This window comes from Macaca fascicularis, chromosome 20 (assembly GCF_037993035.2).
Source record: "Macaca fascicularis isolate 582-1 chromosome 20, T2T-MFA8v1.1".
Lineage (NCBI taxonomy): Eukaryota > Metazoa > Chordata > Mammalia > Primates > Cercopithecidae > Macaca > Macaca fascicularis.
In genome coordinates, this window is record NC_088394.1 from 42,662,480 (window position 1) to 42,677,606 (window position 15,127).

The following is a 15,127-nucleotide window of genomic DNA, read 5'->3' on the forward strand; positions in this document are numbered from 1 at the left end:
GCAGGTCTTCAGTGGGGCTGCTTGTACCCTGGCCGGGCCTGGTCGGTCACCTCTGGGCTGGGAGGGTCCTGCTATTGGCCCTCCAAATAAAACTACTCAGGAGGCAGCAAAGAGGCACAGAGTCCCCAAAGCCCGGGGCTGCAGTGCAGGAGAAGACAAGGAGACAAGGACACGTGGCTCTGCCAGGGAGGTGCCAGGGAGGGCTCCCTGGCCAGATGTTCCCAGAGCACCTGGGAGAGACCAAGTATACACACGCACACTGCCATGCATACACTCTCTCTCTCTCTCTCTCTCTCTCTCTCTCTCGCTCAACTTTGGGACCACAAATTAACTAGCTTGGCTGACGGGAAGGAGAGACAGGGCTGCCGGCTTCTGTACGCACTCACAGCCCCTGCGCTGAGCGCTTTAGCTGCCTCTCCTTATTTGAGACACACTGCAGCCCCGTGGGGTGGGTCATTATTTGTCATCTCCGTCTCATAGAGGAGGAGCAACCTGGGGAACTTTAACAGCTGCCCAGGGCCACTCCACCAGAAAGGCATGGGGACGGCGTTCTGAACCCATGCTCATCACTCACACCCTCCGCCACTTTCACAGACAGCAGGGATCTCACACACTGGAAGGGTCATCTCCCTTATTTTGTAGATGGAGATTCTGAGGCCCAGAGATGGAAAGGGGCTTTCTGAAGGTCACACAGCACGTCAGCAGCAAAGACAGGGCCAGATGGTAAAACCATTGCCCTTGGAATGACCTGGAATGACCTGGAACTCCCCGGCTCTGTGGGTTGAGAGGTGTGTGCGGGGGTACAGAGTGAGACTGGCCTACACCCCCAGGCTCGGCTCTGACGGTTGTCTGAGAAGATGGGGAAAGGGCCGAGGGGCGGGGACTCTGAGATATTCAATGTTGGTTGCTTATTCTTTCATAGTAAAATGTCTATGACCTGTCTCATCCTGGCCATGCAGAAAGATGATAAAGCAACAGCCACAGCCCTGCTGGGATGAATCAAGGAGCTGAGCTGGGGAGCAAAATCAAAGTGCAAGTCTGACTCTACAGAAGCGGAGAGGGAACAGCAGCCGCAGGGAAACCCAGCCTGGTGAGGGCGTGTCCCCACTGGCTCTCCGGTGCCGCTGGGTTTGCTCCCAGATCTCACTGCCTTCTGTGTGCGGCCCTGCACCCCTGGGCGAAGCCTTCTCATTTCCTCTCTTCTTTCTCCACATGCAAGTCAAACTGTTCCCTGCCTATGCAAAGTCAGATGGAATCAGCCCAAAAATGCTAGAGAATAACAAAAAAGCACCCTCTTGAGCCAAATCCAGACCAATGGCCATTCATTCATCCATCCATCCATCCATTCATTCACTGAGTAACAACAAACACTTATTAGGAAATAATAACACTAGTGTTGATTGAGCCAGGCATTGTGCTACATCCTTACATCAATTACTGTACTTGCCCTTCACAACAATTCGAGGAGGAAAAAACTGTTATCCCCATTTCACAGACAAGTAGACTGAGGCACAGGGTGATGAAGGCATGTTCCAAAGTCAGTGTAAGATGCTGGATTTAAACGCAGACTCCAGAGTTTGCCTACAACTGAGGGTAGTATCACTGTAGCTTTCTTTTCTTTCCCATTTTTTTTTTCCTTTTCTCCACTTTTTTTTTTTTTTTTTTTTTTTTTTTTTTTGAGACGGAGTCTTGCTCTGTCGCCCAGGATGGAGTGCAGTGGCACAATCTCAGCTCACTGCAACCTCTGCCTCCTGGGCTCAACCAATTCTCCTGCCTCAGCCTCCCTAGCAGCCAGATGACAGGCAGGCATGCACCACCACACCCAGCTAATTTTTTGTATTTTTAGTAGAGATGGGGTTTCACCATGTTGACCAGGCTGGCCTCGAACCCCTGACCTCAAGTGATCCACCGACCTTGGCCTCCCAAAGTGCTGGGATTGCAGGTGTGAGCCACCACACCCAGCCCCTTTTCCACATGCTCTAATCTCACTGAAACTTTCTGCTTTCTGTCTAGAACCCAACTTTTTCTCTGAGGGGCTACATCTTCCAGCTGCCATTTCAGAAAACTCAATTATGCTTGCAGGTTGGAACCAGGCCAACCCACCTCATGCAGGGTTCCACCTGCAAAGTCCTTGAGCACCAGTGTTCCCGATCGCTGCTAATCCAAGGGGGAAGGACCACTGCCCCATTTCACTTGTGGAGAGACAGGTCACAGGGAGAGTCGCGCAAAGCTGGGCCTCAGACCTGGCTCCGCTGCTCTCAGGCCTGTGTTCACTGTGGACGAGAGGGTTTCTGGAAGTCCCCTCAACTCCTACAAACACACATACAGCTTCGAGACCCTGCCTCACCTCCCCTGGCTGACAAGAATCAGAGAAGGGACTGCAGGGTCTTGAAGTTAACTCGCTTCTCTCAGCCCGACCATGGGCAGGCCCCGTGCTCAGCACCTTAGCTGCACTGTCTTATTTAATCCCCTTCACTGTGCCCACTCTTGTGGGCTCCAAGCTCTGCTTGTGCCATGGGAAACCCCAAAAGTCTGGACAGCAATGAGGTTAACACATAGGAACAACAGAGAAACTGTGAAGTGCAGGGGACGTGAGTGAGATGGGGCGACTGTGTAACTCACCAGTGCTCCCAGCCCCACCCCACATCCCATCAAAAGAACTTTCTCTTCACCTGTGAACTCTCTCCCCTCAGTCTACCCCTACCCTCTGAGCTGAGCCCAGTCCCAAGATGTCTTGGTATCAAATCCGAAGAACTGGTAGCAGAGGTGGGACCTGAGGGTCCGTAGGAGAGGACTTGGTTGATCTGGGTAGCAAAGTCCCAACATTGGGGTAGGAAAAAGGTGACACAGACACCTAGCAGGGTCTGAGGTCTGGGGAGGGACAAACCCTCAGGCAGCCCCAGGATGTGGGAGAGAAGGGATGAGGACAGAGGAGGGCTTGGATAAATGTCTGCTCCAAGATATAAATGGTTGTTGGGGATCAAAAGTTGGAATGACACAGCGGCCAGGGAAGGCTTCTGGGGCCCTAGACCTACAGAAACTCAGCCACATGGTGCCAGCGAACTCAGCGTGTAAGAGAGAGGCAAAGAAACTGGGGAGGACTTCTTGGAGGAAACGGGACTTAAGCTGAGCCTTGAAGGATGGGCAAGACTTGGAAGGCTAAGAAAAGACGGTTCTAGTGAGGTCATAGAGGGAACAAAGCCCTCTGGTGGAGCCTGACAGGTAGGAGTGAGGATGCAGGGCCCACCCTCCAGCCATGTGACATCAATGGAGGCCCAGCAGGTAGAATAAGACAGTGGACCAGGAAAATTAGGCGGAGACATACAGACCTGAAGCAGCAAGACAGAGGGACTGTGATGCTATGAACATTTTGGGGTGGGCAGTAACATGATAAAGTCAGTATTTAGGAATGAATGGAAGTGGTTACCTGGGGCGGAGGGATTGGAGACCAGCCTGGCCAACATGGTGAAACCCCATCTCTACTAAAAAATACAAAAATTAGCCGAGCGTGGTAGCGCACGCCTTGTAATCCCAGCTACTCAGGAGGCTGAGGCAGGAGAATCACTTGAACCTGGGGGGTGGGGGTTGCAGTGAGCTGAGATCGCACCACTGCACTCCATCCTGGGCAACAGAGTGAGACTCCATTTCAAAACAAAATAAAAAGCGAATTCCACAGGCTGTAATGTGTGTGTATTGCACTGCATGTGAGTCATGACTTAATCAGTTCTGTTAGCATGAAAAAAAAAAAAAAATGGGAAGGAGGATAGAAGGGAGTGGTAGGGACCGGGCGCGGTGGCTCACGCCTGTAATCCCAGCACTTTGGGAGGCTGAGGCAGGCAGATCACGAGGACAGGAGATCGAGACCATCCTGGCGAACACGGTGAAACCCCGTCTCTACTAAAAATACAAAAAAATTAGCCAGGCGTGGTGGCGGGCGCCTGTAGTCCCAGCTTCTAGGGAGGCTGAGGCAGGAGAATGGCATGAACCCAGGAGGCGGAGAGCTTGCAGTGAGCGGAGATCACGCCACTGCACTCTAGCCTGTGCGACACAGCGAGACTCCGTCTCAAAAAAAAAAGAGAAGGGAGTGGTAGGGACCAGCATCCACACAGAAGCTCAAATCAGCAAGTGTTTACCACTTCTGGGAAGCATGTTGTTGCCAAAACACAGGGGCGCTAAGTGGAGCAACATCTCAGGGAAGGAGTCTTTGAAAGTTCTTCCAAGGTCTCTCATTCCGCCATCCCGCAGGCCAGCAACAGAAGCAGGACCCCTCCCTGCCGCAGGCAAAAATCTCTAAGGATATGCAATGCTCTTCCAGGTTTACTAGGTAAAGACTTCACCTCAAGCATATACATAGAATCCCATTTTTGTTGAAAATATACATGTATGTATGCCAGTATGGTTCATTCCGCATGAGGGAATTGCAGATAATCTATATTTTCTATATTTCATGTATATTTTTCTAATAAAACAGTTTATTACTCAACAATTTTTTTTTCTATAATAGTCATCATTCACCTAGAGCCAGAGGAATTATTCTAGACAGATGATATGCCTAAGAGACAGGTTTAACTAACCAAGAACGCAGAGCAATAGACTCCCGCAGGACCCCAGCTAACGGAAAACATTTACTAACGTTATTGGGAGGTCTGAGGTCAATTGCTTAGGCTTAAATGAACAGAAACACGTATATTTAGCAGGCGCAGGAAGACTCCTCAGAAATCACACATGTCACGGGGAAAGAATAATTATCCCCGTGTGCTTTGCTTTTAAATAGATTCCCCACTCACCTTGGGAAGAAATGTTCAGACTCCACGTACAACTCATAAACCACACAGTAGAATTGGGGAGTTTTGTAAAGCAAAGTTGGCAAACATTTGGCAACAATCACTGTAGCATTCTCAGATGATCTGAGCACCTGTATTACTCATCACAGCAACAGGTGGAAAACAATTCTGAAGTCTGAGTTACACATGCAGTTCTCCCAGACCTGTGCAAAACCAAAGCAAGCCCATGCACTTACAACCAAGAGCTGCTCATTTTTCTTGTCGTTTTTGATCAGACTCCAAAAGTGTTTTCTGGAGGGTCTACATGTCCCTAATGCACAGCTGAAAACACACACACACACACACACACACACACACACAGAGTAGGTTTATCACTGCACTTACATACCACCTTCCATCCATGGGTCCCAAGGGATCTGTCCAAAAATCTTGTTTTCATAAGTCTCCAGTGAGATGCATAAATATTGTTACCTCCATCTTATACACAGATAAACTTAAACCTGGAGGCAGTTAAGTGGCTTGTCAACAGTTATAACCCAAGACAAGATCTGTGCAAGCTGCCCTCTGGTCTCCCTTCCTCTACTGGCCGGCCCTCTGAGCGTTCTCGTTGGCTCCAGTTTAAATCATGTCCGCAGACCATTGTTTCCCTGGCAATGGAGGTGGTATTCTATTTCCTGCCCTGAATCTGGCCTGGGGCCCTGACTGCACCGCATTTAGCCACAAGTGCATCAGCCGTGTGTGCGTGAGTGGGGACAGCTTGGCTCCCTGGAAACCTAAGTGGCGTGTGTCAGCTGGCCCAAGCCTGCTCAGAGCCGCTCCAGGCCATGCTGCTAATTCCCCCATCATTTGCCCGGAACAACCCACAATGAAGGCAATGACGTCCCTTGGAGCTGGGCGAACAAATGGGAACATCTCAAAGGCAAACTCATTGCAGTCTGGCCCTTGGGGAGAAATAGCTCTCAGGCATCTGGGACCCGGGTGCCTAGATCAAAACAGCCCTCCCTCTGCTCATTTCCGTGGATAATATAGCAAAGCATGCAGATCACTGGTTACATTCCTGATGGGCAACTGAATCTGCACTTATAATTCCCAGTTGCCATGTTTACTTTTATGTTTATTAATTAAGTGTCCTGGAATGACCACTCAGAATTAGATCCAGAAAATAAGAAGTTACTGGGGCATTCACTGGGTAACAAAAATTACTACCTGAAAAGTGTTTCTCTGACGGCTATAGTCACACTAGAAATTGGAAGTGGAGGCTGGGCCTGGTCGCTCACACCTGTAATCCCAGCCCTTTGAAAGGCCAAGGTGAAAATACTGCTTGAGGCCAGGAGTTTGAAACCAGCCTGGGTAACATAGTGGCCCCTGTCTCTACAAAAAATAAAGATAAAAAACATTAGCCAGGCATGGTGGCGGGCACCTATAGTCCCACCTACTTGGGAGGTCATGATAGGAGAATCATTTGAGGCCAGGAGTTGGATTCCGAGCTAGGGCAACATGGCAAGATCCTGTCTCAAAAAAAAAAAAAAAAAAAAAAAAAAAAAAAAAAACAGTAATTAGCCAGGTGTGGTGGTGGATGCCTGTAGTCCCAGCTACTTGGAAGGCTGAGGCAGGAGGATCATTTGAGCCCAGGAGTTTGAAGCTGCAGTGCTCTATGATCAAGCCACTGCATTCCAGCCTGGGTGATAGCGTGAGACCCCGTCTCAAAAAAAAAAAAAAAAAAAAAAAGGAAATTAGAGGTGGAGATTTTTGGGTGAATTTCCTGCCAGGTGGTCAGTAAATATCATGTATTGTCACTTTTAACTAATTTCAACTTCTTTGCCTCTAAAGTGCCCTGTGGACCTTACTGGATAACCAAGCACATCACATGAACTAAAGCTGGGTTTGTCAAGTGGCCCACGTACTCCCAAAAAACCCACACGTGCGCCTATCAGAGCCAGTGATCACAATACCTCATCTTGGTTGAGCATATACTCATGCCAGGCCTCCTGCCAAGCATTTTAAATTCCTTAGTTTTAAAAAATACTAGGCTGGATGTGGTGGCTCATGCCTGTAATCCCAACACTTTGGGAGGCCACAGCAGGCGGATCACTTAAGGTCAGGAGTTCGAGACCAGCCTGGCCAACATGGCAAAACCCCGTCTCTACTAAAAATACAAAAGTCGGCCAGGCGTGGTGGCGCATGCCTGTAATCCTAGCTAGTCAGGAGGCTGAGGCAGGAGAATCGCTTGAACCCGGGAGGTAGAGGAAGCAGTGAGCCAAGATCGTGCCATTGTACTCCAGCCTGGGTGACAGAGCGAGACCCGGAAAAACAAACAAACAACAACAACAAAAAACTAGGTATGTATCATTAATATCCTTGTTTTACAGATAAAGAAACTGACGCCTAGAGAGACCACACAGTCACTGTATTAGTTTCCTATGCCTGCTCTAATTACCACAAACTTAGTGGCTCAAAAGAAATTTATTCCTTCATAGTTCGGGAACTATGCTGACTAATGCGTGCTCTAGGGGCCTCAGAGGAGAGCCCATTCCTTGTATCTTTCAGTTGCTGGCAGCCGCCGGCTTTCGGGGTTTGTGGCTGCATCGTTCCGGTCTCTGCCTCCAGAACCACACCTCCTCCTCTGTGTGTGTCACACCTCCCTGTGCCTCCCTTTCATATTAATACACGTGATCGCATCGAGGCCCCACTGGCTAATCCAGGACAGTCTCCCAATCTCAAGATCCTGAACTTAATCACATCTGCAAGGTCCTTTTTTTGATTTGTAAAGTGACATTCACAGGTCCCAGGGATTAACATAGGAACATCTTTTTTTTGGAGGGACCATTATCTAGTCTACTACAGTCACCCATCCAGTTACTAACAGGTGGTGGCTGCAGGTCTCCCTTCTCATATGCTCAAGAGGGCTCACTGAGCCAGATGGGGTGGCTCACGCCTGTAATCCCAGCACTCTGGGAGGCTGAGGCAGGAGGATTGTGTGAGGCCAGGAGTTCAGGGCCAGGCTGGGCACCATAGGGAGACGTTGTCTCTACACAAAATAAAAAGTTAGCTGGGTATAGTGGTGCATGCCCGGAGTCCTAGTTACTCTGGAGGCTGAAGCAGGAGGATCAATTGGGCCCACGAGTTTGAGGATGTATTGAGCTATGATTGCACCACTGCACTCCAGCCTGGGCAACACAGTGAGATTCTGTTGAAAGAAAAGAAAAGAGAGAAGAGAAGAGAAGAGAAGAGAGAAGGGGAAGGAAAGCGGGAGGGAGGGGGAGGGGAGGGGAGGGGAGGGGAAGGGAGGGGAAGGGAGGGAAAGGGAGGGGAAGGGAGGGGAAGGGAGGGAAAGGGAGGGGAAGGGAGGGGAAGGGAGGGAAAGGGAGGGGAAGGGAGGGGAGGGGGGAAGGGGGAAAGGGGGAATGGGGGAGGGGGGAAGGGGGAAGGGGGAAAGGGGGAAGGGGGGAGGGGGGAAGGGGGAAGGGGGAAAGGGGGAAGGGGGGAGGGGGGAAGGGGGAAGGGGGGAGGGGGGAAGGGGGAAGGGGGAGGGGGGAAGGGGGAAGGGGGAGGGGGGAAGGGGGAGGGGAGGGGGGAAGGGGGGAAGGGGGGAAGGGGGAAGGCGGAAGGGGGGAAGGAGGGAAGGGAGGGGAGGGGAGGGAAGGGGAGGGAAGGGAAGGGAGAAGAGTTGGTTAGTGGTGAACATGTAGCACAGAGGCTAAAAGCCCAAGCTTTGGCCCCAGAGAGACTGGGTTTGAAGCCCAGCTCTCAGGAATCTGAAGCACTGTGTGACTTAAGCAAGTGACCCAACTGCTCCGGGCCTCAGTTTCCCCATCAAGGCCTATTGCATGGGATTATTTTGAGGATTAAGTGAGAAAATGAATGTGAAACTCATACAACAGTGCCTGCACATAGTCAGGTGGCCCCTGAGTGGTAGCTGCTCTTGTTAAGAGCAGGATGTAAGCTGGAGTTCTGACCCAGTCTTGCAAAGGGAGACCTGGTGAGTACCAAGTTTCTGCAGATTAAAAAAATGTGAAAATGGGAAGTAAAGTCATCCTGCCACACAGCCAGTGAAATTCAATGCTAATCTCAGCATAGCAGACCTCTGAAAATCTTTTGGTGTGGAATGGTAGAAAAGACCTGCCAGAGCTGGCCAGCTAAAGGATTTGTGCTCTTTCAAACATGGAGACCTCGGCTGGGCGCAGTGGCTCATGCCTGTAATCCCAAGCACTTTGGGAGGCTGAGGCAGGAGGATTACTTCAACCTAGGAGTTCAAGACCAGTCTGGGAGACATAGCGAGAGCCCATTGCTACAAAAAATAAAAAAATAAGTTAGGCAGGCATGGTGGCATGTCACGTGCCTATGGTCCCAACTACTCAGGAGGCTGAGGTGACAGGATCACTTGAGCCCAGGAGGTGGAGGCTGCAATGACCTGTGATCACACTACTATACTCCAGCCTGGGCAATAGAGCAAGACCCTGTCTCAAAAAAAAAAAAAAAAAAAAAAAAGAAAGAAAGAAAGGAGACTTCTCCCTTTCTCCAGGGAAAGTATGGATCTAGATCCTAAAAATGTGTGTTTTTGTCTACAGATGTTCTCATTGGTTTGTGTTTTTGTTTTTGTTGTTTTTTGTTGTGGTTGTTGTTGTTTCTGAGACAAGGTCTCACTCTGTCACCCAAGCTGTGAAAGGAGCTGGGCACATTCCTCAGCCCCGGGCTCAAAACTCCCTGAGCCTAGCACAAACACATCCCATCCTCCCATCCCACCACCATATATCTCTCAAACTCCCTGAGCCCAGTACAAACACCACCTGGAAAGTCTCCGATAAGGGGACAGCCGTTCAAGGTTACTGAAAGCGCAGGAGCCAAAAGAATTTCTTTGTTCCCCTGCAACTTTCGGGCTATAAAAAGCAAACGCTCGCATTGTTCAGGGCCCTCTTGTATACTGTGTAAAGGAGGGACCAGGTTCGAACTTGTAGTAAAGATCCTTGCCGCTTGGCTTTGACCCTGGACTCTGGTGGTCTTCTTTGGGGAACAAACAGTCTGGGCATAACAGCTGGAGTGCAGTGGCACAACCACAGATTACTGCAGCCTCAACCTCCCAGGCTCAAGCAATCCTCCCACCTTAGCCTCCTGAGTAGCTAGAACTACAGGTGTGCACCACCGTGCCCAGTTAATATTTTTATTTTTAAAATTTTTGTAGAGATGGGATCTCGCTTTGTTACCAGGGCTGGACTCAAACTCCTGGGCTCGAAAATCCTCCCACCTCAGCCCCCCAAAATGCTGGCATTACAGGAATGAGCCATTGTGCCAGGTCCATGTCTTCATTGTTTTAAATGGGATTTGACTGGAAATTAACATTGCGATAGTCTCTTTGAGGTTAAACGGATTCCAGTTGCAAGACCTATAACAAAAAGAACAACTGATAAATCAAGAACTTAAGAGTGTAGAGAATAAGAAAAGTAGGCAGAAAATAGTAGGAAACAAACAGCAGGGGAGAAACAAGGACATTTTAAACTTGGGCACTTGTTATAAATATATTTAACAGAAGAAATGCAAACTGGCTTGTCTCCTTAACTCGGAGCAAAATAAATTTGATTTGATTCTGCTTTTTTCATGAACTGGGATAGAATAACACGTTTTATTAAATAAGTTTTAGTATTTTATTTGGCTGATGTTTAAACTGCACTTCTAAGTTTTACCATATTTATGTATGATCCACTCAACTTGTTTATTTCATCCAATTAGGTTTTTCCATTCAACACACTGGGCTTCTTTACAGATATGACCAGGATTTCTCAGTTTCAGTGAGAAACATGCTAAGAGTCAACGAAACGAGAAAGCAACAGATCCTGCCTTTTTAGAAAACTGTAAACTACTTAAACGTCACCCAGTAGAGGAAAGAATGATAGCTCTACATCTACCGACATGGAAAGTCACCCAAGGCAATGACCGAGTTAAACAAAAAAAATTACAAAATACTACATACAATTTAATCCCGTCTACATTGAGAAGAGACTGATAATCAGACGGATGAACATGGATACGTAAACCCATTAACGATGGTTAGCAAAGATACACACCCAATTATTAACAGCAGCCACTTCCTGGGAAAAAAGCAGAACTGGGGCGGGGAAATAAAGGGAAAAGCCATTTTGTATTTGCATTTTTACAAGAAGCATGTGTTTTTTAGGGTTTTTTTTCTTTCTTTCTTTCTTTTTTTTTTAGACAGTGTCTCACTCTGTTGCCAGACTGGAGTGCAGTGGCACGATCTCAGCTCACTGCAACCTCCACCTCCCAGGTTCAAGCGATTCTCCTGCCTCAGCCTCCCAAATAGCTGGGACCACAGGCGTGCGCCACCATGCCCAGCTAATTTTTGTATTTTTAGTAGAGATGGGGTTTCACCATGCTGGCCAGGATGGTCTCGATCTCTTGACCTCATGATCCGCCTGCCTCAGCCTCCCAAAGTGGGATTACAGGCATGAGCCAAACTGTGCCCAGCCTAAGCATGTTTTTGTATATTACTTACATATCTTTTAAAGCAACACATTATTTACTTCAGTGGAAATAATATGTTAATTTACAGTTCTTTTACTAGAAATACTACCCATGAGACAACAAATGCTAAACGTGCATGTGGGTTTTTATTTTTCATTTTTTATTAATAAACCAGACATGCTGTCTCTGCCTTGACTCTTCAGATTGATGGACAAGAAGTCCAATAAGGAATAAACTCATACCCTGAGGACAGGGTAAGTGGGTACCACACAGGGATGACAGTCCCTGTACCCTGGAAGCTGAGGGCAGATAGGAGAGGGTTAACAGACAAACAGCAGGTGGCAGGGAAGGGCTGCCAGGAGGCTTGTGAGCTGGGAAAGCTCTAGGGTGGATCAACTGTACCCACCTGCTTCTCTTTCTCCTCCCCCACCTTCCCCCATCCCCAGGCCCTCAGACACACACCCTACAAGTCCAGGCAGCTGGTATCTACCCTCAGGCAAAAGTAAACAAACAAGTCCTTGACAGCTCTTTAAAGAAATTAAGCATTGGGCAGGGCGGGCTTGGTGGCTCACGCCTGTAATCCCAGCACTTTGGGAGGCCGAGACAGGCGGATCACGAGGTCAGGAGATCGAGACCATCCTGGCTAACACCGTGAAACCCCTTCTCTACTAAAACTACAAAAAAAAATTAGTGGGGCATGGTGGTGGGCACCTGTAGTCCCAGCTACTTGGGAGGCTGAGGCAGGAGAGTGGTGTGAACCTGGAGCAGAGCTTGCAGTGAGCCAAGATCGCGCCACTGCACTCCAGCCTGGGCGACAGAGCAAGACTCCGTCTCAAAAAATAATAATAATAAAATAAAATAAAAAAGAAATTAAGCAATCCATATTGGAGAATCAAAGGCTTTTAGTCATCACCTTGGTACACTAAAATCCTCATTCTGGGCAATCAAGTGACCTCATCCTCCTTGACCCCACACCCAGAGCACCCACTCAGAATTCTCACTGGGGAGAAGCCACCGAGTCATATAGGCCTTCTTTTTAAGATATGACCAGACAACCAAAGATCACCAAGACATTCCCAGGACCAGCAGCCTGAAAAAGAAACACCAAGATATATAGGTGAAAAATGAACTCTGGTAGAAAGAAAGATCATCAGGGAATAGAAGAAAACTTGGCTCAAAGAGGTTTTTTGTTTGTTTGTTTGTTTGTTCTGAGACAAGGTCTTGCTCTCTCACCCAGACTGGAGTGCAGTGGTGCAGTCATAGTTCACTGAAGCTCCAACCTCCCGGGCTCAAGCCAGCTTCACAAAGTGCTAGGACTACAGACATGAGCCACCTCGCCCAGCTGACTAGAAGAGGTTTAAGAAAAAGTTTATAAAACCAGAACAGGTCGATCTGAAAAAAGAATAATCAGAAAACACGAGGAAGCAATTAGATAGATTAAAAATATGATAGCTGGCCGGGCACAGTGACGAATGCCTGTAATCCTAGCACTTTGGGAGGCCTAGGCAGGTGGATCACCTGAGGTCAGGAATTTGATACCAACCTGACCAATATGGTGAAACCCCATTTCTACTAAAAAAAAAAAAAAAAAAAAAAAAAAAAAAAAAAATCAGCTGGGTGTGGTGGCGGGCACCTGTAATCCCAGCTACTTGGGAGGCTGAGATAGGAGCATTTCTTGAACCAAGGAGGCAGAGGTTGCAGTGAGCCAAGATCACACTTCTGCACTCTGGCCTGGGTGACAGAGCGAGACTCCATCTTAGGAAAAAAAATGATAGCTGAAATAAAATGTTCAAAGGAATAATAAAAGAGGAAATTTCCCAGAACCTAGGGGAAAAAATAAATTGTGAAAGAACAGATGAGAAACAAAAGGACAGTTCAAAACTCTACAATTCACTAATGGAGTCCCAGGAAAAGAGAATAAAGACCAGGATGAACTGCAGTCTGCTATTCACTGCAATCAAGACTGTGCTCCAGCCATTTCCGCACCTTTGCATCTTTCACTCCCAGGGCATCTGATGGGAACCTGTTTGGCTGCCACTGTGGGAGCTTAGCTCCTGGATTTACTATGCCACAAAGACTGGGGGATGGTATTTTGAGGAAGGGGAATTGACAGAGGGTGGTCAAAAAAATGACAAATGTGCACGACTTTCTTAATGTGGCCTGCTTGCACCAAGGAAGCCAGGGCGATAGCCTGTGTGTGGACGCTTGCTCTCTAGGGATAACTCATTTCAGTCATTGAAAGAAAAGCTAAAATCAGAGCAGAGTGAGCAAAGCCCTTCAGCTCATCACTGACGACTTGTCTCCAGGGTGATATCAGTTCACCCTCTTTGGGTGTGGTTGTTCCATTGCTTACAATCGCACACAAGTCCCCAGCTCATGTTTCTCCATGTTTGGACAAGAGCATCACAACTTTTTGCAATCCCTTGGTCTACAGCATAGAGCAGGCATTGTCTTGCATGAGTGCCTGGCTAAACCCAGTCTACATTGATGGTAGATTTCTGTCAATTTGAAACAACTGGATTTTCCATCCTAGGACATTAAAAATTGGTCTGGTAAGACGCAGATTCTAGAGACAGTCTTTAGGTTTCAGCCTAGAGAGGCCATGAACGAAAGCCCATAAATCAGAAAGGACAAGGTGAAAAACACACACACACACACACACACACACACACACACACACACACATATACAAATGAGGATGTACATGACAAAAGGCTCAGATAAGAAACAAAGTATCTTTGTCAACAACGGGGTTTGTGATGTAGATAGAAGTAGATTAACTAAGCAGGGTGTGGTGGATTACTCTGCCTGTAATCCCAGAATTTTGGATTGCTTGAGCTCAGGAGTTCAAGACCAGCTTGGGCAACATGGCGAAACCCCCACCTTTACAAAAAATACAAAAATTAGCTGGGCATGGTGGCACGTGCCTGTGGTCCCAGCTACTTTGAGGGGGCTGAGGCGGGAGGATGACTCGAGCCCCGGAGCCCAAGACTGCAGTAAGCCATGATTGAACCACTGCACTCCAGCCTGGACGACAGAGCAAGACTCTGTCTCAAAAAAAAAAAAAAAAGAAGTAGCAGATTAACTGGAGACCTGGAGACTTTCAAACCTCAAATGAAGAAGTAGAATCCATTAAAGACAGGTTTAGGGAAGTCATTAAGGTTAGAGGTAGAAAGATGAGGACATGGTAAGAATTCTTAGGAAAGGAGACTTTTGAAATAATACTTTGTTCAGGAAGAAGTGGTGACACCAATGAAGAGAGAACACAGTAACTGAAATAAAAGCCAATCAAAATATGAACAAGGGCAGGCGTGGTGGCTCACGCCTGTAATCCCAGCACTTTGGGAGGCTTGGGCGGGTGGATTGCTTGAGTCCAGGAGTTCAAGATCAGCCTGGGCAACACAGCGAGACCCCTGCCTCTACAAAAATACAAAAATTAGCTGGGTGTAGGGGCGCACCTGTAGTCCTAGCTATTTAGGAGGCTGATGTGGGAGGACTGCTTAAGCTCAGGAGTTTGAGACTGCAGTGAGCCATGATCGCACTACTGCAGTCAGCCTGGGCAATAGACTGAGACCCTATCTCAAAATCCAAAACAAAATGTGAACAAAATACTAGAATCCACCATTTGAATCTGGGCCAGGTGTGGTGGCTCATGCCTGTAATCTCAGCATTTTGGGAAGCCAAGGTGGGAGGATGGCTTGAGCTCAGGAGTCTGAGGCTGCAGTGGGCTGTGATCGCGCCACTGCACTCCAGCCTGGGTGACAGAGTGAGACCCTCTCTTAAAAAATAAAAATAAAAATAGACCTCAAAACCCCCCAAAATTTGAATCTGAAAAGAAAACCTGCAACATATGTAGCAAGAACACCTGC

At 48.0% G+C, this 15,127-nt stretch overlaps 1 protein-coding gene across 12 annotated transcripts in view; it reads right to left on the bottom strand.

Moving 5' to 3' along the window:
• The window catches only part of VPS35 (VPS35 retromer complex component), a 127,320-nt gene that overhangs the window by 97,741 nt on the left and 14,452 nt on the right, over window positions 1–15,127 (bottom strand). For 4 of the 12 annotated variants that reach the window (XM_074026717.1, XM_065536999.2, XM_074026727.1 and 1 more), the window contains exon 1: window positions 5,173–5,380. The exons of 4 other annotated variants lie outside the window; for them this stretch is intronic. Coding sequence is in view for 4 of the 8 variants with exons in the window: in XM_065536999.2 (XP_065393071.1) it covers window positions 5,173–5,223 (51 nt within the window). In the remaining 4 variants the exon portion in view is untranslated. Of the gene's footprint in view, window positions 1–5,168; window positions 5,381–15,127 lie in introns of those variants that run through there. 4 more of the 12 variants (XM_074026716.1, XM_065537000.2, XM_074026726.1 and 1 more) reach the window with 1 other exon arrangement.